The sequence below is a fragment of the Triticum urartu genome, chromosome 1A, assembly GCF_056163025.1.
Source record: "Triticum urartu cultivar PI428250 chromosome 1A, HENAU_Tu73, whole genome shotgun sequence".
Classification (NCBI taxonomy): domain Eukaryota; kingdom Viridiplantae; phylum Streptophyta; class Magnoliopsida; order Poales; family Poaceae; genus Triticum; species Triticum urartu.
The window spans coordinates 529,028,372-529,053,649 of NC_141873.1; the positions used below are offsets into that span (position 1 = coordinate 529,028,372).

General features: G+C 43.8%; 2 protein-coding genes, 1 long non-coding RNA gene and 9 other non-coding genes across 17 annotated transcripts; all 12 read right to left on the reverse strand.

Annotated features, from left to right (window-relative positions):
- Positions 1 to 632: 632 nt before the first annotated feature.
- On the reverse strand, positions 633 to 3,809 carry LOC125525771 (malate dehydrogenase, chloroplastic). 6 transcript variants are annotated; one of them, XR_015608831.1, is made up of 4 exons: positions 3,553 to 3,809; positions 1,569 to 2,811; positions 973 to 1,029; positions 633 to 882 (listed from the first exon to the last, which is right to left on the reverse strand). XR_015608831.1 is itself a non-coding variant. In XM_087528785.1 (3 exons), the coding sequence occupies exon 2, from the start codon at positions 2,803 to 2,805 to the stop codon at positions 1,609 to 1,611; it is 1,197 nt and encodes a 398-aa protein (XP_087384911.1). In that variant the 5' UTR covers positions 2,806 to 2,811; positions 3,553 to 3,809; the 3' UTR covers positions 633 to 914; positions 1,569 to 1,608. The 6 variants fall into 6 exon arrangements, 5 of the variants coding, with proteins under 5 accessions (XP_087384911.1, XP_087384916.1, XP_087384913.1 ...); XM_087528785.1 differs by lacking the exon at positions 973 to 1,029 and having other exon boundaries at positions 633 to 914; XM_087528790.1 differs by lacking the exon at positions 973 to 1,029 and having other exon boundaries at positions 633 to 943.
- A 5,821-nt stretch (positions 3,810 to 9,630) lies between these two features.
- Positions 9,631 to 12,870, reverse strand: LOC125525781 (putative WRKY transcription factor 51). The gene is made up of 2 exons (XM_048690794.2): positions 12,231 to 12,870; positions 9,631 to 10,091 (listed from the first exon to the last, which is right to left on the reverse strand). The coding sequence occupies exons 1-2, from the start codon at positions 12,731 to 12,733 to the stop codon at positions 9,914 to 9,916; spliced, it is 681 nt and encodes a 226-aa protein (XP_048546751.2). The 5' UTR covers positions 12,734 to 12,870; the 3' UTR covers positions 9,631 to 9,913.
- Positions 12,871 to 16,607: 3,737 nt separating this feature from the next.
- On the reverse strand, positions 16,608 to 16,693 carry LOC125533390 (small nucleolar RNA U31b). The gene has a single exon (XR_007294268.1). It is a non-coding gene; the product is annotated as a small nucleolar RNA U31b (small nucleolar RNA).
- An 859-nt stretch (positions 16,694 to 17,552) lies between these two features.
- On the reverse strand, positions 17,553 to 23,115 carry LOC125525788 (uncharacterized). The gene is made up of 2 exons (XR_007291421.2): positions 22,841 to 23,115; positions 17,553 to 20,218 (listed from the first exon to the last, which is right to left on the reverse strand). It is a non-coding gene; the product is annotated as an uncharacterized LOC125525788 (long non-coding RNA).
- LOC125533342 (small nucleolar RNA Z112) lies at positions 20,908 to 21,087 on the reverse strand. The gene has a single exon (XR_007294226.1). It is a non-coding gene; the product is annotated as a small nucleolar RNA Z112 (small nucleolar RNA).
- LOC125533362 (small nucleolar RNA snoR77Y) lies at positions 21,146 to 21,226 on the reverse strand. The gene has a single exon (XR_007294243.1). It is a non-coding gene; the product is annotated as a small nucleolar RNA snoR77Y (small nucleolar RNA).
- On the reverse strand, positions 21,268 to 21,365 carry LOC125533350 (small nucleolar RNA snoR31/Z110/Z27). The gene has a single exon (XR_007294232.1). It is a non-coding gene; the product is annotated as a small nucleolar RNA snoR31/Z110/Z27 (small nucleolar RNA).
- LOC125533393 (small nucleolar RNA snoR31) lies at positions 21,407 to 21,499 on the reverse strand. Its single transcript, XR_007294271.1, has one exon. It is a non-coding gene; the product is annotated as a small nucleolar RNA snoR31 (small nucleolar RNA).
- Positions 21,552 to 21,647, reverse strand: LOC125533435 (small nucleolar RNA R30/Z108). The gene has a single exon (XR_007294308.1). It is a non-coding gene; the product is annotated as a small nucleolar RNA R30/Z108 (small nucleolar RNA).
- Positions 21,727 to 21,828, reverse strand: LOC125533358 (small nucleolar RNA Z107/R87). The gene has a single exon (XR_007294240.1). It is a non-coding gene; the product is annotated as a small nucleolar RNA Z107/R87 (small nucleolar RNA).
- On the reverse strand, positions 22,013 to 22,099 carry LOC125533389 (small nucleolar RNA U31b). The gene has a single exon (XR_007294267.1). It is a non-coding gene; the product is annotated as a small nucleolar RNA U31b (small nucleolar RNA).
- LOC125533339 (small nucleolar RNA Z43) lies at positions 22,675 to 22,773 on the reverse strand. The gene has a single exon (XR_007294223.1). It is a non-coding gene; the product is annotated as a small nucleolar RNA Z43 (small nucleolar RNA).
- Positions 23,116 to 25,278: the final 2,163 nt, after the last annotated feature.

Below are 25,278 nucleotides of genomic sequence, written 5' to 3' on the forward strand. Positions count from 1 at the left end.
AAAGGTGCCTGCCTCACATCCCTACAGGGGCGGCGCAGGAGCTCTCGCCAGAGCGTAGACCTGACGAAGACGGGCAAGAGTGAGCTGCAGGAGATCAACGTCTTGGTGTCTTCCCAACGGCGCCCAGTCCTCATCCTCACTCACCTTCATCTTCTTAAAAATTATCAGAATCTAGATCATCCGCCAATCCATTCTCATCCTTCTCTTCCATCATCCTTTGCATTTTCTCCCCTTCCCCGTCCCCATTAGCCAAACCACTACCAGCAATATTAGCCAAACCCCTACCAACAATTACTGCTGACTGACTGCTCAACCCTGTTTCACGACAAACGGCTATGCGTGACATATAATTCTACTATTCATCGGTTGTGACCCAGGTGGATGAATCTCATTAGTCGACTGACCACCCTGGTCGGGTTCATACATCCGGCCGCCTTCCAATAAATTCTCCTCCTTCGGCACAGGGATCACTTAGGCATATGAGTGAATCATCCTTTTTCTGCAACGCCTTAACCAGGCCAACCACTTATGTCTCCTATCTATCATGTTCAACTCCCACAAAACACTTTTACCAGATTTGGTCCATACTGCATAAATACTAATGGAGCACTCGTTGGGATCAAACCCAAAACTTGTTGTCAACCAGTATTTCAACTTGTTGCCATAGTAAACAGTGCAATCCACAGACTCATACAACTCCATATTTACCATTAAACACATTGAACAAATAGTCACTCCTAACAATGGTAACCAACAGGGGTGCTCCCCTCTGGACACAGGCGAGGAAAGAAGACCTCACAGCACGTATTCTGCCAATGCCTCCCAGCCTCCACGACACCCGGTTTGACCAGCAAAGGCCTCCCTCCACGCACTTGAACCAATCTAAATCGGTAACAGCCGGCCAAATCGATACCCTGGGAGCTTAGTGAATTTAGAGATTCATCTGCTGTTGAGTATACAACAAACAATTACCTCGTGATATGGATGAACAAGACAATCACATCCCTGGATCTGTAGAAAGGGCTTCATCTAGGCAGCAAATGAGGTTTCGACAAGCAATGATCAAGTTCAGACTCCATTTGTTTGCAAGAGCAGCGCAAGATTTAAAAATGCCAAAATTGTACCAAAATACTCTTCCAGCCGTCCATCTCACACGCTCAGACACATTGTTCACATCGATAATAACAAGACTGACAACGGAATTCTGTGTAAACTCGCCAATCAACAAGGAAAATGACAAGTAGCCAAGAGCTATAGGAACCTGATGGTGACCGCAACATAGTAGTACAAGTTCCCACATAAGAGGTTCCGAGCAACTATCAAAGAAATACTTTATTATTATTCCAAGGTTTGTCAACTTCGGAAGCTACAAGACCAGCAGATGTAATGTGTCAAACAAAACAAGGCCCCGGAGCAGGGAGCGAGTTCTGGGCTTCACGCCCTCATGCAATCTAGAATCATAGGAACCGACCGACGACCGACAAATATAGCTGCTCCAGGGCATACCCCTTCCTACATGATGTCAACACTCTAGGCTGCAAAACTTAAGACAGGGACAATCATTTTGCCTTTTATTCTCTTCGTACGGAGTTATCGTTATCCTTCACCTCAAACGGACGCGGCGGCTCCCTGCTTCTTGTGCGCAAACTCGATGCCCTTCTCAATGCTGGCCTTCAGCTCAGGCTTCAACGCCTCGAGTGCCTTGGCCTCATAATCGGTCACTCCCTCCAGGTCGGAAGAGATGATGGACTCGACACCATTCTTCCCAATCTTAACTCTGGACGCAAAGAATGGTAGCTCAGTTAGCTCGGACTGGACATACGTGCACTCGTAAACATCTGGATCACCAGCCAGTGCACGGAGTGATGACTCGACAAATCTGGCAGCGGCATATGCCATGGACAGGGTAGCGGATCCAGCACCGGCTTTCGCCTCCACCACCTCTGTCCCTGCATTCTGTATCCTCTTTGTCAGCTCTTCAGTTTCCTCATCCGTGAAAGTGACAGATGGCCTAGTTTTGGACAACAGAGGTAGGATTGTAATTCCAGCATGACCACCAACAACTGGGACATCAACGTCAATGAGCTTGAGGTCCTTCTTCTGAGCTACAAACGTGTTCGCTCTGACAACATCCAGGGTGGAAACTCCGAAAAGCTTCTTGGGGTTGTAGACACCCTTCTGTTTCAGAATCTCAGCAGCAATCGGCACTGTGGAGTTGACTGGGTTGCTGATAATATGGATAAAGGCATCAGGGCAATTGTCTGCGACAGCCTCAATAAGCGACTTGACGATGCCCGCATTGATGTTGAACAGGTCATCACGAGTCATGCCTGGCTTTCTTGGGACCCCAGCAGGGATGACAACAACATCCACACCTTTCAAGCAGTTGGCTAACTCAGCAGGGCCAGTAAAGTCCATGACCTGAGAAGGTGTGTTGCAGTGGCTGAGATCAGCAGCGACTCCCTTGACATTCGCAATATCATACAGGCGCAGTTCTGAGACCAGAGGAGACATCTTGATTAACAGGCCCAATGGCTGCCCGATGCCCCCAGCAGCACCAAGCACTGCCACTTTGTAAGATGCCTCAGGTAGTATCTGAGCCACAGACTTTGCCTTTGGCACAACCCTTGTGGTGACAGATGCCCGAAGAGGTGCGGTCTTGCCGAGGAATGAGGATCCCAATTCAAAGTTAACTGATGACGACGATGCCTTTAAGCCACCATAGCTTGTGATGCCATGGCTCCTTGGCCTTGAAACCAAAGCGGCCTGAGCACTAACTGAAGTCATGGTAACAGCTGATGCCATGTCCAACTGCAGGAACAGAACTATATGAGATTAATTACAAATTCCAGCTAAAAAAAATTGAACTGGACTAATAGCCCAATACAGTGGTAAATGCAGATTCCAATTACACCATCCATGGAGTAGATGTAGGAACACTCGAAATAAATTGTAACGAGAATAAAACAAGGGCACTTGATTGTAAGTTATACTATGTATTTGCTTGCAAGCATCAATGGAACAAGGGATGGCAAACTATCTCCTCCCTTCATTTTGAACACGAAAGGAACTGTACTAATTATGAATTACTGTAAGTGAAATAGGAGTTGAAATTACACGTAAACACTTGCGACATTTCTTCCCCGACCGTGGAATGTAAACAAGTACGTACTAGGTAGAATCAGAGATAAATTTCCCTAGGTAGAATAATGAGAGGAAGCTATTTCTATTCAGAATGCAGCAATTTACGGCTTTGCTAAACATGATGCAGGGCTGTACGACACGCAGACAATCAGATCCCTGGATCTGTGCAAGGGGAGGTCGTCTGTATGATATGGCGCTGCAGGAAAATCTTGCACAATGGCTCATCTTACAGCAGCAATCAGTAACCTATGACGCCATACGATACGTTGCCGCGACTCGCAGGGGCGGATCTAAAACTAAATAGTGTGCCGACACGCCCTGAAATTGTGAAGGCCCCTCCCTACCCTGGCGGGATCGATTGATTTTAACAACAGAGAGAAACTGACGAACCAACCTATCTGCTCATACCTGGAAAAGGAGACCCAATCAGTCCGCAGGGAGTGGGACGGGGTGGAGAGAGCGGCAGGATGCTCCGGAGGCCGATGAAGTAGGGGAGCTGCGGCGGCGAAGCGCGGCCCGAGGGGGCGTCGGCGGTTGGTGGGCGGAGGCAGCGGCTCTTGGCTCACCCTTTGCTCTTTTTTCTTGGTTGGGGGCAGGTGGCTCTGGACTCCTGGTGATAAATAAATAGCTGGGCTGGGCAGCGGCGGTGGCGGCGCAAGAGAAAGAGAGAGAGATCGGCTTTGATTTTTCTTGCGCTGGTTCGCTCGCTTTTTTTTTTTTTGAGGGAACGCTGGTTCGCTCGCTGGACGGTAGCCTCGGAGACAACGGGCTGGCTCTGCCGTTGGCCGACGCTCCTTTCTCCGTCCGCCGTTAGGTGCAGCTGGGGTAGGGCCGTAGGGGCAGGGGGATCTTGCCTACGTGCAGTGCATGTTAATTTTGAAGTATATTAAGTACATGTGAATAATATTTATGTATTATTATATTATATTTGGCATAAAATTAACTGCATGCTAAACGTGTTGAGCGTTTGATATTGAAGCAGTCTAGGTTGTTGGATTGACATGATTTGATGATCGAGATTAAGTTTAAGTGGATCTACTCCTTTGGGTCTTTTTATACTGATATAGATGCTGTTGTGCTTTCCTTCAAAAAATTTAAGGTCTCATTTTGAGTTAAGGATGCTTTGAATCCCATGCCACATTCAATCCATGCATGAAGATGCGAGAGAGAAAATCAGAGGCCATGCACGCACTCTTGTTATATAATTCCCCCGTTTCTAAATATAAGTCTTTTTAAAGACTTTTATATGAACCACACATACGGAGCAAAATGAATGAATCTACACTTTAAACTATGTCTACATACATTTGTATGTAGGGTTTTTTTTGCGCTGGAACATCCGTATGTAGTTCATATTGAAATCTCTAAAAAGACTTATATTTAGAAACGGAGGGAGTATTACATGTACCATACCATGCAAACATGTGGAGCATATTTTACCGGGCGAGTTTAAACCCACAAAACTCTTAGCCCTTAACTCAACATCTATCTCGATTGTTGAGAATTTCGAGATGAGCCCTTAAACCGGAAGAGAGGGAGTAGTTGGTATGACAATACCTTACCAAGGCAATCATCACTAGGTGAAACTATACCTGGCCATGGGAAGCCCGGCGCGAAAAAGCCCGACCCGGCCCGGCCCGACGCTGCTCCCGGGCCGGGCTTGGGCCTAGATTTTAAGCCTGATGGTCGGGCCGGGCCCGGGCCCGTCGTTTTTGTGTTTTTCTGAAGGTTGGGCCGGCCCGGCCCGGAGCCCGACGGGATTTTACATGTACGGGCCGGGCTCGGGCCCAAAAAACAGGCCCGATGGCCGGGCCGGGCCAGGCCCGGGCCTGGGTTTTTTGCGTCGGGCTTGGCTAGGCCCGGCCCGAAGCCCGGCCCGGCCCGAGGTATGGCCAGGTATAGGTGAAACCAAAGATATGCTCTTACAAGTTGTTTTAAAGTCTGAAAACAATTTAGCATGTAAAACATAAAAAATGTACTATTTCATACAAATTCAAACATAAAACTAAAGCACAGCTTGAGAAAAAAAACAAACTAATCGTGTTAATGGTCCAAATCAGTGGGCAGTTGGAAATAACTATCATACCCTCTCCTTTTGTACTATGTGCATTAGATCTCCTTATGACAAGCCTTTCGCCGACAATTACACTAATAAGTAGCTAATTGTTCATGTGTTGCAACGGAGGCATACATATTCTACTGGTTCAACAGTAATCATGTCCAACATAAATCTTACACACATCATATTCTAGATTTTAGATTTGATGATTTGTATGGGTAGGGGGAGGCAATGAAAGTTTTGATTTACTTGAAATTTTGGTAAGATTTTATTTCATTCAGTTAATGCATGAATGATGTGGGAGAAGGGGCGTGTGGAGGGGGTGGGTGTGAGGGCGAGCGTACAATGACCAACTCCTCTTTAATAGTAGAGACATGTAACTTTCGTGACACAAAATCAGAGTATGAATATAATGACAACAATTTTATGTCACATAAAGTACACGGTAACACATTAATCCTAGAAACACTAAAAAAAGCAGAGTAATCCTAGGTGTAGTGAGTTTTAGAGTTCCTCTTCAACCAAACTTCGATCTGCATAACGAACTTGAAGTTGTATTTTACTTTCTTGTCTCTTGTCAGATTTTGTACCCCCCCCCCCAAGTTTCATGTCTTTGAGTGACAAAGAAATATGAAAATGGAAGAATGCCTTCAGGGTGAGCGGAATCGGGAAAATAATTCAATCTAGTGTGTTCCACAAAACTGCAAACGTAGCATGCACTCTTTAGTTTAGATTTCATCTATCTTCCTCCTCCAAAATGCTTTTCCCTAAGTACATAGCAGCCCTTTCAGGGAATCGGGCGAGGGTTCTGATGCATTACTTCAAAAGTGAAGTCATTCGACTTTACCACCATTGTACTTATTTAGAGGAATCCACGTGCTTATTCACCTAGCGTGAGATTATAACATTTCAATTTTGATGACACCCTCATTTTCTTTTGCAATGACACTTGACTAAACATATATTTGAATCCACATCCTCCTATACAAACATGCACTTATGGTTCCAATAGATAATATCGAGATCGGTCAGTTTTTGTAAATGCGAACCTCGTTGCAGCAACAGTAGTAGATTTAATCCATTAGATAATATTGAGATTGCAAGGATTATTTCCTTGGCATCTTGCATCTAGTCAAGTCATTTGAGATTTTATTAATTTGATTCAGGTGTAATTGATTTTATCTAAATATAACTAACCATATGTGGTTGGTCACTGAGATGTGGTGTTAGTGTTATGCGACAATTTGAGGGTTTTATCTCTAGTCAACATGTGAGTTTCAGACATGTCTTCCTTTTAACAATGATATGTCTGTGTAGTGGAGCAAATTTCATTCTTGAGTTGACTTGTGTTTAGATAAATGGAGTTGTTGCTTAAGGAACAACTATCTCACTCGTTCTTATCATCATTCTATAGTGCATTTTGCAAATATAAAGTTACCATGGTACATATTAACTTGACATGAGACTGTAACCTATAAATCCATCTATGCACTAATGCTACTTCTCTTCACCACCATTATACCAAGACATTTAATAATACTAAATATCTACTACATCTAATTAATTGTCATGCAATGAGTAAAATCGCACCTACTTGAGTGGGGTATCATGCATATTTTCTCTCTACATATGCCAAAAATTTGAAGATGCCATGCAAGGGGTGACCCATGTAGTGAAGCTAGCAAACGGAGGGCATATTATTTTCTTGCCTTCTCTCGAAAAAAACAACTTGGGAATATGGTGGTACATTCAGGATGAGCGGCATTGGGGAAAGGGTTCAATCGAGCTCCCTTGTTGATATTGCAATACTGAAGATATCTCCTCTTTAGGCAAACATATTGTTAAATCCGATGAGTTTGAACCATTCCCTCATTCTTCTTTGTTGTGTTTATCTTCCTTTTCCCGATTTGGCATTGACAAAGGCCACATGTGCAAGCCACTCCTCCAGTTGGTTGCTTTAGTGGCCGATAGCGAATTGGCCTCCACGGTTAGCTAAATTTGCTTCGACTTAACATAAATTGGTGTACTAGTTTTGGAATTTAATTGAATTAATTATCCCATCAAAATAAGTTTCCTGGCCATGCATCTTTCTTTTCCTCTTGTATGAGTATAAATTTTTTTCAGGTGTGACATTAATTTACTTCTAGCGCAGCTAAAAGTTGCTTCAATCTGTACATAGTTTTTCTAATGTAATCGTTTGTAGCAAAGTCACTTCCATCGAGTAACGAATTTTGTCTCCATGGTAACAAAAAAATGCTTCGATTTAGCAAAAAAAAAAAAAAGGGTACTACGTAGGCAAAATTTGCTTCCAAATACAATACTATTTTAATTTCATCAACCAAAGAATTCTTTCCATAGAAATATGAATTTGTTTCCATCATACAATATTTTTTATTTCAAATGACATGAGGATATGTTGCCGTGATGATGAACATTTGCTTCCGTTACACGAAGAATGTGCATCCGGCGGGGTTGGTTGAACCTGGTGAAGATAGCAAACATGCCCTTAATGTATAAGTTGAGAAGTTAATTCTTCATCTGTTGACTTGTCAATATGAGGATGTTTCTCGTAGAAGAAAAACGAGGTAAATACACCGCAAGTTGTAGAACTTGCACACAATGGTCAGTTTGGTGCATAAACTTGTAAAATACGTGTTTTTGGTCATCTAACTTGTCCCTCCGTTCATATACGGTGCTTTCTACTGTATTCAACCGTATCATGTGCACACATGGCATGCCAACGTGGCAAGGGCCCACTGTCAGCAGTGGTAACCCGCGTGCACTGTTTTTTTTTCTTCAGGAAGCACCCTTGCATTTTATTTATGTACGCAAAAAAATCCTCAAATGAAATAAAAAATGTTCAACCAACAGTGGGATTCGAACAGAACACCTGCTACAATCTGCCACGCTTTGATAACCACTTGACCTACATATTGTTCATGCTTTTGGAGCACAATTAGCTTTATATTAGAAAGACTGTACGGCCTTAAAAAAAGACTGCACAAGTTAAAATAGAAACCAAAACGAGAAAAAGGGAAGGCACCGGTTCGAACCTATGACCACATTTTTTTAGAAGAACCAGTGAACATATAAGCTCGCCTTGTGTGGGAGCACCAACCATCCGGCCACAGTGAGTTAAAAAAAACATCAGCTACAATGACATTTAAATAGATAAACACAATTTATCTTATGTATTCTTCTTTCTTTTTTCTATTTAAAAGAAAATATAGTTCATAATTAGTAGACGTCAATTTCTTTCGGACAAATCGACAGAATTCATTAGAAATTCGAAAATCTAGATAAAAATTTATATGTAAAAAAATAATGTACATAATTTTTCAAAGAAATCAACTATTTTTTGTTTGAATTCAAATAATTTAAAAATTAAAAATATGGATAAAATTTAATATAGTGCACAATGAATATACACATTTTCTGGGGACAAATCAATTTTGTTTGTTTGAATTCGAATAATTTGAAATTTGAAAATCTAGAGAAAAGGAAATGTGGGTCAGAATGAATGTAATTGTTTTTCCGGACAAATCATCTAATTTTTGTTTGAATTAGAATACGCTATATAAAATAAATATAGTTCATAATGAATGTATGTAAATTTCCTTCGAACAAATCAGTGGAAATTTTGTTTGAATTCGAATAATTTTAAATCGGAAAATCTTGATAAAAGAAAATATAGGTCCGAATGAATTTATGTAAGTTTTCCCCAGAAAAATTAAATAATTTTTTTGTTTGAATTCGAATATTTTAAATTAAAAAATCTAGATAAAAGAAAATTTAGTGCAGAAGGAATGTACGTAATTTTCTTTCGAACAAATTAGCGGAAATATTGTTTGAATCTGAATAATTTTAAATTTGAAAATCTAAAGAAAAGAAAATATATTCAGAATGTGTACTTTTATCCAAGACGTGATATACCTTATTAGTCTAAATGAAATAGCAAGCACGATCAGTTGTGGTGGTTAGGTCGTTAGCGCCATTACAAGAGTTCGCCTTTTCGAACTTGCTCCGTCCCATTTTTCCAGCCAAATATATTTACAGCGAATACTGATGGGTGGGACCCAGCGGGCAACTATTGTTGGAGTGGTTTTGTACAGAGTAAAAAAAATGAGGGTGTTTCTACAAAAAAAAACATCACGTGCACTAGCCACTGACAATGGTCCTTGCCACACTGGCATGCCACGTAGGCAGCAAATACACCCACGCGCGGGAAATGTAACCGCATTTGCACACCCGCGCAAGTTTGATGATCAGAAACACATATTTTACAAGTTTGTGCACCAAACTGACCATCGCGCGCAAGTTGTAAGACTTCTAATGTATTTACCTCAAGAAAAAAAAACAGTAGGTGTTTTTCCTTGTTTCTCTCATATCTTCTTTAACCACAAAAATAAGCAACCATGACAAATAGATAATTTGTAAATGTGTTATCAATTTAAACGACCAAATTACAAGGACGACTATATATGTATCATATCATACATGTATTTTAGCATGGAATCACATGCATCTTCATCTCTACATGCATGTAAACAAGAGTAAGTACATACAACATACATGGAGAGAGATCAGTTGTATAGTGAGTAACTGGGAGGTAGGACATGTTATCCCTTCTCTTCCCGAACTGAGTATGCTGGGCTGTAGGTCACGTACGTACTCTCGTACGCATTCCTCCACATGCAGACGGTTGATTGGTTAGAGCTGTGAGAGGAACTGAAGCTGCCTGAGGATGGGGTTGAGGGCCTCCATGAGCTTCTCGCAGGGGTGGTTGTGGACGCCCTCGTACGTGGTCACCACGATGCTCGTGTCCTTGGCCAGCCGCTGCACCTGCTTCTTCACGTTGCATGTGTGGTGCGTGCACCGGTAGTAGCTCCTGGATCATCACACAAATGTCGGCATGCATGCATGTATTAGTCGGTGAAAGACAGAACGTGATGTCTTTTAAGGCAGAAAAAACTTATTAAGCAAGCTGCTGAAAGTAATATTACTTGGCACATAGTAAAAAAAAAACTACTTGGCATTGCATTATCAGTTCGGCTGTAGCAATTAATCAGTGCATGTAACTGCATGGCTGACATGTGGTGTGTGTTTGCATGTGTTGCTACAACACATTACACTTGTGTACAACTTTTCAGTACTTCATCTGTTTCACAAAGCACACTAATTGAATTGCGAAATTGAATTCTATGTGCTTCAATTTGATTGAGTGTGTTTGTTGAATGTCTATCTAATAGGGCCAATCATATTACAATTTGAAAAATCTAGGGATCGGATCTTCAGTGGGGCGACTATTATTTGGGAGCGAACGCTTGAACACTTGCTGATACAAAGGAGGAAGAATGCACTGGCGTGACAGGAAGAAATGAAGAATTCAATGGCCAGAGGAGGGGATAGAGAATGAAGGAGGAAGAGTAAGGCAAGGAAGGAGTTGACCAACATCAACAATGATGACAACCTGGAGAGGTGGTTGATCGACGCCTAGCTTATGAGCACCTCGATCCCCCTCCCCACCCCTCCCAATTAGTGGAATGCATAATTGTGGCTCGCCAACACCCCGACCGTACATCGCCACATCCCCTATTGCTGGTTGGTTACAGATTGAGGTGGGATCGGTGTGGTGGATGGGAGAAAGAAGAAGGGGAGGTGAGGGTGTACAAGAAGCCTTGCGTGTGTGGGGTGGGGGAGGAAAGTGGTCGTTCAATAGGTATAGTGACCAAGTGGTCGTTGCACACTATCCTATATCCCTATTTCAATTCCTCGGATTGTCACTTGTCTACCGTCTTTCAAACTCCCATAGTCTATGCAACTGGAAGACAAAGTTGGTTAGGTCTCTTATGGTGGAATTTGTCTAATCGGGTTCAAGTTCAGGTCCTACCTTGGCCTGGGTACCTGCATCTTTGCAGATTTATTCAAATTTATGGCACTATTCTTTCGGTGTGAAAGGGCGTGCCCATCGACTATATGATGCCTCTGATGACTTCATCAATCTCAAGATTTACCGTCTCAAACTCATGGAGGTGCTCTGTGCTCATAGGATAGTGTGTGTGTGGAGCGGGGGAGGGGGGGGGGGTCATAGAGGTGAGTTCACGTGCGCGTATATGAGTGCATATGTTTGTACCATGTTTCTCCTCAAATATAGTGCAAATCAAACTTCACCATTTGGCCATCACACCCAAACTTCCGTTCACATGACACCTTAAGTTTGTTGGCAGGGTTAGCCTAACTGTCAACCTGTCATATATGTCTATAGCTCCATATCCCTCTCCTCTTCTTAGATATATTGAGTTTTGAGGTACCTTACCACATAGCCCATGTTGTTATATCCCTTCCCTCCTCGATTGGGTCTTTTATTGCCCCCGTCTTTCCCACACTATCGTGACACTGTTCTCCTACTTTCTTTCCAAATGTAGATCAGAACCAATGGCATTGATAAGGTCGCTAGTAGGATCACGATGGGGACCAAAGCCAAAGAACAAACAATGCACTAGCAAAAAATGTCTAATTGGCACATCTAAAGAAGTCAATGCTGGACTTACTAGGTTCTTAGCTATTCATGTGAGAATTGATTACTTGCTCATACTATGAGTCTATTTTTCGAACTTTCAATAGTTGATAACCGATATGCATGCATCAATTGCATGTGGAGAGATCACCTACAATAAGAATATCCGATCTTTATTTTCAACTCCTGGAAGCATTTTGTCGCTTGCTACGGCCGACCTTCGTCATCAGGTACCAGTTAGTATATAACTAGGGGCTAGGGTGCAAATTAACGATGATGGTAACCAATTAAGCTTATGCACCTAGATAATCTACACAAAACACAACACCCCGCAAAAAAAAAAATGGGTACACAAAACACACAAATGGTCTACTGTCGGCACAAAGAGCACACGCAACATGTTTGATTAATTTCAAGTTTATGCATGCACGTCACATGCGAACCTGCAACGTACGTACCACGAGTGATCGTTAGCCATGGCGAGAAGAAGCGATGAACATATATACGTACCTGGGGAAGGCGCTGTTCTTGACGGCCTTCTGGCCGTACTTCCTCCACCGGTAGCCGTCGTCGAGGACGTCGTTCTCGCTCTTGGTCTGGAACGCGAACCGCGGCCGGCTCGCCTTCCTGCTCCCCCGCCCGCGCGCACTGCCCTTCCCTTTCGTCTCCTCCCTTCCCACGCCACTACTGCTCCCTGCACCACTCTCCGGCGGCGGCGGCGGCGCCGCCCCGCTCACCATCTCCTCCCTGCCCACACCGGCCGCCACCTGCTGCGAAGTCGACCCGGTGGCGGCGCCCGGCCCCAGCGGGAGAAGCAGAGACGCCCAGTCCACCAGCCCGGGCATGGGCATCCCCGGCTGGCCACCCAGATGATCAGCCGCAGAGTCGCACGTCGACGACTGCGGCTGCTGCTGCTCCATCAGCGGCGGAGACTGCATATACTGGAAGTGACGGAACAGCTCGTCGTCCCCTTGCAGTTGTAGGTGGTCGTCTCCCTCCCGCAAGTTCTCCATCACCGATACGGAAGTGACGCCGCTCGCCCAGCCTCGATCGGTTGCTCCGGCGGCCGGAGAGGAGACCGATGGATGGAGGAGTGACCGCAGCGTGTGACATCGAGGGGGCGCCGTGGTATATAGACGGTTGGTTGCAGCTAGCTGCGGGTAGCTGTGACCGGAGGGTGAGACGGGAAGGTGAGAGGAGTTGGGCAAACCGAGCGTGCTGGCTGCGGCATGCAAGCCAAGGACGCGATCCACGGGAGAGAGAGAGAGAGAGAGAGAGAGAGAGAGAGAGAGAGAGAGTGAGGGGGACGAGCTACGTAGCTCGACATCGCAACCGTTTCCCAGCTACCCGATCGGGTCGGCTCAACTGCCCCGTCCGCCCCCGCGCGCACGCACGAGCCCTCGATTAGTTTTTTACATCCCCACGTACGTACTGGCTGCGTGCGTGTCCCCTCCAGATCGGGTTACGTGGGGGGCATGTAAAAATCTGTGTGCGCGCGTACCTCAAAAAGTCAAGGCAAAATGTCGTCGGTCTGACCTGTCACACAAACTTTTTTTTTTGAGAAAAGACCCTGTCACACAAACACTATGGACTATGGAACTCGGGCCAGGACCTTGCAGTTCAAACTACCATCGCCAGGCTGACCCAACGAAATGTGTGATATGCGCTGTCTTTGGGGGGTCGGCCCATCAAGCTTTCGCTCCCTAGTTTCTTTTGTTTTTCGCTGGCTACTCTAGTCTTTGATCAGGGAAAAGCGGCTATCATTTTTTTATTAGTTTAGAAAAAAATGATGATTTTTTTTGAAAAAACACAGATTTAATAAAAATTACCGTGAAGTAAAAAAATATTTTAAAAAAAATCATGAATTAGAAATTTTGTTCATCGCTTCAAAAAATATTCACGAATTTTAAAGGCAGTTATCAATTTAAAATAAAATAAAATTGTAAAACGTTTGTGAACTTCAAAATATTAAAAAATTTAGAAAGTTGTCCATGGATTGGAAAAATATTAATAAATGGAAAAGTGTTTGCGATTAAAGAATATGTTCACAAATGTAGAAGTATTTTCATGAATTTAAAAAGGGAAAGAAAAAAGGTGGAAATTGAAAAAATAAACAAAAATAAAAAGGAAAATGAAAAAAAGAGAGACTAAATGGGTCAAAACCCAAAAAAAGGAAAACACATAAAAGAAAAAAAAGAGTGAAAGCTTCCAAAAATTGGGTGGAAGCTTCCAAACAGGTGACAGAATCTTCGCAAAACCACTCTAGGAGCACTTCACTCAAGTTAATGGGCCGACCCACCAAGAGCGATTGTAGTGAGTAAGCGCTATCATAAGGGTTGCTATAAGCAGCATTTGACAATTGCAAAATGCTAGCTCAAGTAAAGCATAGAAATCCTCCTTGAGACAAAGTCCAAAAGTATCTTATGAATCATTTTTTGAGAAAGAGTAGAAAGAAGTGCTTCTTGAGAGCTCCTATCCCACCCATAAAGGGTGGGATAGCGAGCAAACTCACGTGTTGTTGTGCCAGAAGCCAAAATAAGTTGGGACATGTACTGAGTTGAGCCAAAATTAGAAAGGTCCAAGCTGACCAATTTAACTCACCTCTCCTTACTCCCCATGTAGCTCGGCAACGAGGGGGGCACCCCCCTTCTCCTTCTCATTGTCTCCAGAAGCGCCTGGTCACGAAGGTCGGCAGGCTTTGTGTATGATGGTGGAGGGGCAATTCTCCAGATGCTCTGCATGGTGATGGTGTTGGGGGTCGGTGGCGGGCACGCATCTTGTGGCTTTGGGTTGCACAATGGAGGTTCAAGCAACGACATGTTTGTGATCTCCTATGGGCGAGCGACAACAGATGCAGCATGCGGGGACTGATTTGTACCCGTTCGAGCCGGTGCATGGTCTGGCCTCCGACTCGTAGGCGTGACCTTGGTGCTTAGATATAAGTGAATAAGACATGTCGTACTATACACCACTCCAAGTGAATATTTGAAATAAAGTCACACCTACTGTTTACTCTTTATATATACCAGATGTGTGAGTGGTGACATATGACCCATGTATCCAAGCAAACAAATATATGTTATTTCATTATCTGTTCACCCAAACTTCATATCTTTAAGTGAGAAAAAACTTGTTGTAGTTTCTATTCTTATGTGGTCATGCTTTAGGGATGAGCAGCATTGGGAAAAATAATTCAACTGAGCAAGTATCAGACACAAGTCGGTTATGTTTCTTTAGTTTGCTTTACACTTAGGTGCATTCTTTCACCAGCACCGGCAGCCTCTAAGCACTATAGAAATGGGGAGTTCTGACTACTCCTCATGATTTGTTGCAAGTGTACCAGCCTATCGAGTGATTGTCATCTATCTCACCCACTTAATTCTCAAAAGCTGGCACACAATAATAATACACCACATGATCGAGTTTTACGAATGTCAAAACAATGGGGTCCCATAAGAAAACACCATGTGCGGTCTATTATGAAGCAAAAAAAGCCCAAACTCAACCCACTAAACGAAAAGGTGAAGAATAGCCCATATCAAACTCACAAATCAAAATGGTTAGATGGAGAAAAATGACATGGCAAGGCGCACATACCCTTGGTGCTGGAATGCCACAACCATCTTATTGTTAACGATTGCAAGAGTTCCACAAGAATCCCGAATTTCTTGAAACTGATTGCATGTCATACTATTTTTCCTCTTTGCGCGCACTAGAGATGTGAGTGGTGACATGACCAATGTAGCCAAGGAAAGAGACATGCACATTATTTCTTTGGCTTCCCAGACATGCTTCGTATCTTTAGGTGAGAATCACAATTGTTATTCTGACGTGATCATATTTTGAGGTTATGACATTAGGGAAAATAGTTCAACTGCAAGAGGATCACACATTGTGCAACTCAGTTATGTTTCCATGATTCACTTCAATCCTTGATGGATCCTTGGACTAATCCTACAACCTTTAAGTTCCCTAAAAATGGGGGGTTATAGTTGATCCTCATATTCTTTAGTTGACGTAGACGCCTATCATTAAGTGATTGTTGTCCGTCTGCCTACAAAACCATCAGAAGCCAACATGCAATAGCAGTATGTGTAAGGGCCTCTTTGGTATGCAAGATTGGTAGTAATATAAAAACCATAGGATTGGATGTCATTGACTCATTGTCATATCGAATCTTACAAGAGTTGAAAACATCGTGAATCTATAATACATCTTATTTAGTTGCTCTGCAGAAAAAACACAAGAATTCTTGTTGTTATGGAAATAACCTTCGACGTGGGGTACCTTTCATATCATGTGTTTTGTGTTACTTCGCTCAACTTTTTAGAGTATTATTATTGCCTTGTTTGATTTTAGTGTTACTTTTAATTGTTTTATTTGGTGTTTCCGTTGGATCTTAAGTCATAGAAATTCCTCTAGTTATCCTCTTCCAATCATGTGGCCCAAATATTTTCTAACTATCATGTCATGTGGGTAGAGCCCAAAACTATTTGTATTGAAATTTATTTTGTCCAAAAAGCCAATAAACTTTTTGTTTTTCAAAAAGGAAGAGGTTTTAACTAAAAGTATTTATATTTTCAAAAAAATAATTAATTAAAATTTATTTCTGAGGTCTATTATATATAAGATTACTATTCCTCCAAAAAATAAAATTTTAAATTATTTATTAAAGTTCCTTTTTGAAAAGGCTGGAAATGGTATTTATAGGGTTACCATATTTATTTTCCTCTAAAATTTCCTTAAAAAATTTCCAAACATTATTTATGTATTTTTGACACCCACATGAGTTTTAGTTTTACCCCATGGTCATGTCAAACAAAATAAACGACCAATTCACCCTCTCTTTTTTCTCTCACGGCCAAGACTTCAAATTTTTCATCTACAGAGTCAGATACATAAGTATGTCAATCAGCACAGATCCACCCAAGCATAACCTAAGACTGGGCGACAAATATGAACTCGTCATTCTCATAACTACAACATAGCCAATTCACAATCGGGTAGCTATGTTCCTCTATCATTCCAACTATATGTACTCTACGTAATGATTAAGCCAGCGTGACATGAAAATTCTGAACGAATTTTAGTTGTCCAACAATTTGCAAAGAACTTGCCTCTTGCAAACTGACTCAATAACATCAAGGTTAGCGAGGTTTCAGTAGCTAGACAAGTGATGATGGTTGAGGCGGCTTCAACGACGAGTATGTGCTCTCCGATGGAAACACTAGATCTCTGATCAGGTTATATATCAATACATGCCTGCGTTGTTTTCTTTTGATGGTGGTGGCTTGAAGCTTGGCTTTGGAGATGAAAATCCCGAGATCAACCTAGGGCTAGACTCATCATCATCGGCGCACTTGCGGCGATTTCTTCTTCAAGGCTTAGTGTAGGAGTTGTATATTTCTCGCTTTGTTTTAGTCATTTACGTTATGGTTAGTGGTTGTATGGTGGAGTTACTGTCATGATGCATGCGGCCTCGGATTTCTTTTCCAGGTCGAATTTGTTCGGCTGCTGGACTTTCAATAATGAATAATATATGGCTGGGTGGATCTTCCGATGTAGAGGCCGGGGATTATCCTCCTTTCCGAAAAAAGTAAGAACATAGAGTTTGATAATCACACCTGATATATCATATTGAGTGAATTTTCGCATGATTGCTCCAAATCCAAGCAAAAAAATCTTCAATTTGGGATATAGTTTTTTTTTTGAAACAAGACAAAAGATTTGTCATTTTCATTGATTAAGAAGAAGAGAGTTGTCCGATTAATTAGAGGAAAACCGGACAAAAACCTAAATTACAAACCCTACAAAGGGCACACACGGACGACCTGGCTACCAACAAAATCACGACACAACCAACGACACAACCGTCGAGAGGTAGCACCGAACAACAAAGCAACGCCAAACAGTCGACCGCAGCGTCGAGGACATGGCAGCTCCGATTTTGCCAACGAGCATCACATGAGAAATTTACAAGCCTCGCACCGACCTAGTCCAGCGCAACACCCGAAGAGCACCGCTCGTTGAAAACCGCCCCATGGAGTCATCGTTGCCGCCGTGGCCTCGCCGCTCGCAGCTCCGAATTCTCTGTCACAGCTAGAAGCCAACATAGGCACACCCATTGGCGCACCGGACCTTCGGCATCAGAAGGACAAGTCGCGACCCGTCTCTCCTCGCTACCATCGTCGTTGCCACACACGTCGCAACGCCACACCACCTCATCGCCGGTCGGGCACCTGCCAACCGCAATGTAGTGCACATCCAGCCTGCAGGAATCACAAATGAAACCAAGATCTTCAAGACGGCGCCCCCAAAAGGGAATACGATATTGAAGACGAGGCCGCCGCCTGATCTAACCAGGATCATAACTTTCGCCCGAAGATCTTGACCCGAGAGCGAAGGATGCCCAAATCACCTCGACGGCGCCTCCAAAGAAGAAAGCGGCGCCCGTGCGGCCAGCAAGAACCGGCCAAGCATTCGCTCAAATCATCGACACCACCGCTCTCACGCAAGCAACTCCACTGACCCGCGCACCCCTGCACAACCACAGCGCCATGACCGTGCAGGGACCACCACCACGCCTTGCTGTCGAGTCAACCATGGCAAACCATCGGCACGAAGACTGATGCCCGTCCTCCGGGCAGGGAAGGGCAGACTGCCACCTTGTACCCTCCTGCCGGCCAGATCTGATGGTCCAAAGACCACGCAGCACGCAGACGCCACAGCCCGAGCCGCCGGAGCTATGACCTGCCGAAGAACCGCCGTCGCCGAGCTGCCTAGACAGGCAGGACGAGCCTCCCACCACCAACACACCACGGCCGCTGCGTCGCCCGCGCGAACTCCATAGCCGCCGACACGTCAACCACCTTCCCGGACCGCCGCCCCGGATGCCAGCCATCGATACCCGTTAGACCTCACAGCTCTACCATGGAGCCGCCAAGCACCACGTCGTCGATGCATGCCGCCCGCTGCAGCCCCTCGCCGGTGCCAACAACCCCTCCATGGAGCTGCCGAGCACCAGCCCGCTGACGCGTCGCGCGCCACTCCGCCGCAGCCACCGAGGGCGGAGAAGCCAGATCCGACCAAGCCCGGCCAGGATCCAGCCGCTCCCCGCGCAAACACCGTCCCCGCAACCCCGCCAGCCGCCCGCGCCGTCGGGAAGATGCAGCCGCCGCGCGCGCTACCGCGGAAGAGGAGAAAACGCCCCGCTGCCACCCTCCCTGGGGCACGCGCGGGCTTCGCCGGCGGCCCCTCCGGCGGCGGCGATGCGGGGGAGTGGGGGGAGGAGAGCTTTGTGGCGGCGGCGCTAGGTTCCCCCATGTCGCCCGAGCTAGGCGACGCGGGGGTCGAGGGGGCACGAATGCATTGGATATAGTTTCTCATATGCAATTAGAATTGAAACTACACAATCAAGCCATGCTAAAGACTTTTGTTCAAGTTCGCAGTTAGTCATCCAAACTACAAAAGGGGGAGAGACAAAACCTGTCAGTGCATCCAGGAGCCGGCTATAAAGATAGCTCGAACCAAAACGAGCTTGGCCATCCACGGCTGAGGAATAATGTCCACACCATCAACACCGTAGTACAAGGGTGAAGATCCATGTAGAATGACTAGCTTATAAATATGCAAAACCAGCACGATGTACAAGTGAAGCGCCCAGTGCACAAGTTCACGCCAAATACAAAAAAAAACCCAGCACATTAACATACCAGCGAAGCACCGCGCAAGGACCCACTAGTCATATTCTGCTCACAAAAGAATCGCAATCACATCGCTAAAAAGTCGTCACAACACAGGAAGTGTAAAGTCTCTCGTCCATGGCCATTGCACGTCTCAACCCAACATCTCCAAGATAACCTAAAAGGTCTCCTAATACCCTTATTGCTTGCCTCAGATAGCTATCCTCCAATAACTAACATTAGCTCCCTTGGAATAGTTACTGAATGAATTCTTACACAAAGGAAAATATCAAACAAATTACTACTGACAAGTCATGGCGCTTGTTTGCTCCAAGCTTCCCATCTCCCTCTCCCTCTTTTCTTTTCTGGACACGGGCTGGAGTAGCGCGCCCATCTTTCTCTCTCTGTTATCACTTCTGGACACACGCTGGCGTAGTGCCCCTTGCTCCTACACTTATGGCAAGTAACTAAAGCCCTTCTCTTCATGATGATTTCCTGGACAGCCTTCTTCATTCCTTTCCTCTGTTGCTGAACCACTTCTTGTGTCGTGGTGAGTAGACGACACTGGGCTGGATTGTGGTTAGTCCCTTCACACATGAAACAGGTGACTCGCGTAGTGGGACATTCTTCACCCAAGTGACTCGCTTCACAATAGGGGCATCCATCTTGGTGTTCCTTATCAGTGTGTCCTATTTCTCCACAGATTTTGCATGCGCGGTGCATCTTCATGCTTCGATCAGAGGAATCCGAGAAAAGATTGTTTGTTGGTGCTCAGATTCTATGGGTGTATAGGAGGGGATTTCCCATCAGTGATCACTGCACCAAAAATGGTTCAAATCGCTAAATCAGCAGTCCCACAAGAACTAGAATTATACAGACAACAAAAAGCAAACAAAAGAAACCGATATAACAGAGATTAAACTGGAATTTGGGGGCAAGCGTAACCAAAGATCCATCTAGACAGATTTGCACTCTAAGCGCCACCCGGTTTACCTCTCGGGAGCGTTGTAAACTCAGATGCACCAAGAGAATGGCGGCCAAACAATGGGACAGTGATTCCCAAGTCAAACAAATGAAACACTAACACATAAAAATGAAAGCATCAAAGAGGAGTCTTAGGCGGCAACTGCTATTGTTTTGAGAAAAAAAAACAAGTTTTAAATTTATCAACATTTGCAATGCAAAGAATAAGTGAAGACAGCGAAGTAAAATAGAAACAAATGGGGATGTTAACAAGGCTCAGAAGAAATTAGCAGCATTAACTCTAAAGTCTGGCTGGGCAAAAGCTCTTAGGCGGCAACTGCGAATGTTTGAGAAACAAGCCTTAAATTTATCTCATCGCCATAACATATCCTCAAATCATATTGACCACAACTTGTTAGCTAGTCGTAACAAAATTTAATCACAATAAATGGTTCAGTAGACCAACCAAAATACAGTCTCAGGTTACTACCAACAAAAAATTAGATACAATGCAAAAAACAGAGCAAACAAGATCAAAGAGAATCCCTCAGAGACCCACTTAAAATCACGCACACAGCTGAACCAAACCAGCTGCAAATGGAAATTCCAGCCCACAAACAACAAAGGTTATGGGCGAAGGAGGACACTTGCAGTGGAGAGAAGCAGCCGTTGTTTACAGTGTCCTACGGCACTTCCTATGGTCTGAGAATCTTCACCAGGATAATTTAAGAATGGACAAAATTAACTATACAAACTATACTAGGACCTGAAGCTATTGGTATTAAGCCTCAGAAAGCCGCAAAAATATCGTCATTCAGAATCTGACGGTAATTCCAACAAAAAGCTAATCATCATGGGCTTCAATTGCATTATAGCTCCAAATAAAATCGGTGGAAACAAGGCATATCATCAGAATATAAATGCCTTCTCATTCACAGGTAAATAAGCACTGTGTCAGAAGGTGTCTTAAGATTGTTTCAAGGTTTCATCCCATGAGACTAACGGAATAAAGAAGCAAAACAACGGAAACGCTGATCTCTAATGGATTCAGTTGCAAAGATGACATCATATGGGCGGCTCAAGCAACCCTCGGATCAAGTGTTGGATTATGCATCAATACCTCCTCACGATCCAAACAGATCTTGTAAGAAGCAAACGATGAATAACAGTGAAGAAAGATACATAGTTGCTCAGTGGTGGCAATGTTTAATTGGTTCGATTCTGCCAGCGATGTCGTCAATGCTTTCAGAAGAGGGAGCTTGTTATCCTCATCGCAACTAAGTCCTCCAAAGCAAACACACACATCAAACACACGAAAGGGGAAACAACAATGGAGGGCGGACTAACAAAATCAAGTATCAGATGGCTTGGTTCAGCGGGATAATCGGCATACAAATCAACTCCTGAGAGAAAACCTGCGATTGGTCTGTTGAGCTTGAAATTTGCAAATCGTCACCGCAATCATCCAAGGAAAAGAAAAGTCCAGAAAGAGTATCGAACCAAATGAGGAAGGTTCACACTAATCATCAAAGGCTTCACGAAAGCACGATATCTCAAAAATAAAATTCCTGTTTTATTTTGAACAACTAACAGTACCGATTTAAGCATAGCACCATACAACCACTATGCAGTCAAATTTCATCTACAGAGTTAGATTCATAAGTATGTCAATCGACACAGATCCACCGAAGCAGATCCTAAGACTGGTGCGACAAATATGAACTCATCATTCTCATAGCTACAATATAGCCAATTCAAAATTGGCTAACTATGCTCCTCAATCATTCCAACTATACCTGCTCTGTTTTATCTCAATTCGTATCATCTTGTACTCTACATAATTATTACAGCTGGTACTACATGAAAGTTCTAAAAGGATTTCAAATTGTCCAACAATTTGTGAATTGCTATCTTACAAACAGGTTCTTAGTTTATATATTTAAAGAATACCTGGAAGACATCTCACAATGACGTCAAGCAAAAGTCAACGGAAAGGAGCTCAGTAAGGAAGTAGCGATTGATAATCACACCAGATAGTTCATAGTGAGTGAATTTTCGCATCAATGCTCAAAATCCAAGCAAAAAAAAACTTCAATTTAGGATATGGTTTCTCATGTGCAGTTAGAATTGAAACTACACGAGCAAGCTAAAGGTCGTCAGCTAGGAGCTAAAGACTTTTGTTTACTGAACTACAAAAACAAACATATTTGGACCTCATTGTTAATTATACTTTCCTCATTAAGGGAATTGAATTGAGACATATGCTTGTCTATTACTCCTAGACAATCAATAAAAAGAATTCACATGTCAAACTCAGAATATGGGTGGTTATACAGCGGGATGGTCGGCAAGGGAAATGAATGCCAGTTACGACGAATGAGACCAAATATCAATCGTCACCAGCGTCAAACCGGATGCAAAAACAGGTAAAATCCCTCAAAGTAGAACGCAGAGAGAGGAGAGGGGGGAGGGAACCTGTTGAGACGGGAGGTGGCGGCGTGGGGAAGGTCTCTTCGCTGGTGGTTAGGGTTTCGCTTCGCAGAGGTGCCCGGCCCGGCCGACCCATGCCGTGGCTCCCCTTCAAGTGGGCTCTAGCCTATCGCGGGTAACCTGGTGTAATCTGCTCGGCCCATAGACCACGACCGATGGGGCCCACGAACCCATCGCTTTTATTTTTATTTCTGTCTTTGAGTGCCGGTAAATTGAATTTAATTGTTTTTATCCATTTATGTATTTCTCATGCCGCAAAAGATTTTTTTATAACCGATCCTACATATGACATTTCTTGGCTGTTCATATTTCAAACTCCAGTTTTTAAGTTCATTTGTAAGATGAAGTTAAAAATGTGTATGGTATATTTGATTCCCAAATTAGCGGTGCCGCCGCGGTAAGCTCATAATGTATGCATTTATGCTTCCATTTTTTCAGGCTGGATTGTTTGTGTTCAATTTGCACAAGAGTACCAAGAGGAGAGTTTAGTGGCACCTGCTTAGATTTTCATTCGATTGTATTTTTTTAGAATCAATTGCACTCCCTCCATTCCTAAATATTTGTCTTTTTAGAGATTTCAAATAGACTACCACATACGGATGTATATAGACATATTTTAAAGTGTAGATTCACTCATTTTGTTTCATATGTAATCACTTATTAAAATCTCTAGAAAGACAAATATTTAAGAACGGAGGGAGTATGTATCTATTGGGTTTTTGATTTTCTATACCCTCGATCTAGGTTCTTTACCAGATCTTTTTATCTATTACATTTTTTACCAGTACCTTTTACTGCAATGTGGAGGTACTTTGCAATCTGATCCACCTTCATGTTTTGTGGAGTTTACAAATGTCTCAGATTTTAGTTTCCTCTAGCTTTGAATGAAACAAAAGAGAAGACACGCATTATTTTAGTTTCCTCTTCCCTTGGAGGTTTGATGTCCTCTTCGTTTCAGATTAGGCATGGGTTTAAGATTTGGTGGAAATTTGCCAAAACCAGTGTAAGCTTCAGCTTATTTTGGTGTTGCTTACAAGCGAAGAACTACAAATATTATTCATCTCCATGCCATTTGTTTCTTTTTCCTTATAAGGAACTTGTTTCTTTTCTAGATTATGGTGGTGTTCAGTTCATGCTCCCACAAAGGTCAGTGTTGAAGCATCGATCTTTTGCAAGATTTGCAACCATACCTAAACAAATTTATGAATAAGATGTATTTATAATGGAGGCATGGTCCGAGATTGTAGCTGCAACTCATGAATGCAAACAAGGTTAGAGAGTACCCTGTGAATTGACAGCACCACTTTGAGTTGCTTTATAATTTTTTGCGAGTGAGTTCCTTTATTTATAAAGGCAGTGATGTTGGATCTTGTTGGGGGGAAAATCAGCATGCAGACTCGCAGGGGGCTATAAGAAAATTATCTAATGACATTGCAAATCTGATAGAGGTTGGCTGACTAGGAAGCCTTTCTTTTTCAACAATAAGATTAGCATAAGTAAAATTCTATGCACGATGATAGGCATGATACTTGTTGACTCCTTTGTTGGGATCTACGGTAGGGTGCGTCGACTGTAAATTTAAAATTTTTCTACGCGCAGAACAACCAAGAATATGCTACGGGAAATGGATCACAGTTTGTTACCACTAGACGCGCAGTACCGTGTAGCGGAAGAAGAGTTGGGGCAGCGCGTCCGCGTGGATCGTCTCCTCCTCGTACGATCTCCCTCGTACAGCCGGTCGTCGGTCCCACGTACAGGTTCGTCGGAGCGGCGCAAGTGCACCGCCTTTAACGGTATCCACGCATGCAGGAGGAACATCATGCGGCGGACTGCTAGGTCCGATCACACAACCGGCGGCGAGTGGAGGTATCTATTCGTAACACATGCAAACCCTAGTGACAGTGCCGAAGCGATCAACCGCATGAGTTTGCCGCACCCCACTTTATATAGGTGTCCGTCGCGGGCTCAATACTTGGGCCTCGCACGAACCCTAAAGCCCTTAAGTCTACCCGGCCACAATCCGAATACAGCTCGGATCACATCCGACCAGTGTCCTCGGATCCGACCTCGTAGGTTCCTTTCCTTAAGCGCGTGACCCCTTAGGTTCAAGCCGGCTTGGTCGCAGTTCGGATCACATCCGGACTACATGGCTGGTAGCGGCCTCTAGCAAGGCGTGCCGACCACCAAGCTGACGATGAAGCTGGTTAGGCGAACCTATACATCACACTTCCATTCCTTTTGCCACACGATATATGTTGTCGGGCTCAAGGCGAGTCTGCCATCCTTGTGCTAGCCCGACCTCTTTCTCGTTCCAGTGATGCCGACCACAAACCAGATTATCTCATAATCCTTGTCGCATGGCCATGCTTATCCTGGTCGGATCACACGAGGGGCCCAGATTATATCTCTCCTTATCGGAGGGG

What these genes read in the sequence shown, in the direction of transcription:
- LOC125525781 (XM_048690794.2), bottom strand. Translation starts at nt 12,733, where the DNA reads ATGGAGAACTTGCGGGAGGGAGACGACCACCTACAACTGCAAGGGGAC. An exon ending in AAGAACAGCGCCTTCCCCAG is followed by an intron (nt 10,092 to 12,230) that starts GTACGTATATAT and finishes GTGATGATCCAG; the next exon opens with GAGCTACTACCGGTGCACGC.
- LOC125525771 (XM_087528785.1), bottom strand. Translation starts at nt 2,805, where the DNA reads ATGGCATCAGCTGTTACCATGACTTCAGTTAGTGCTCAGGCCGCTTTG.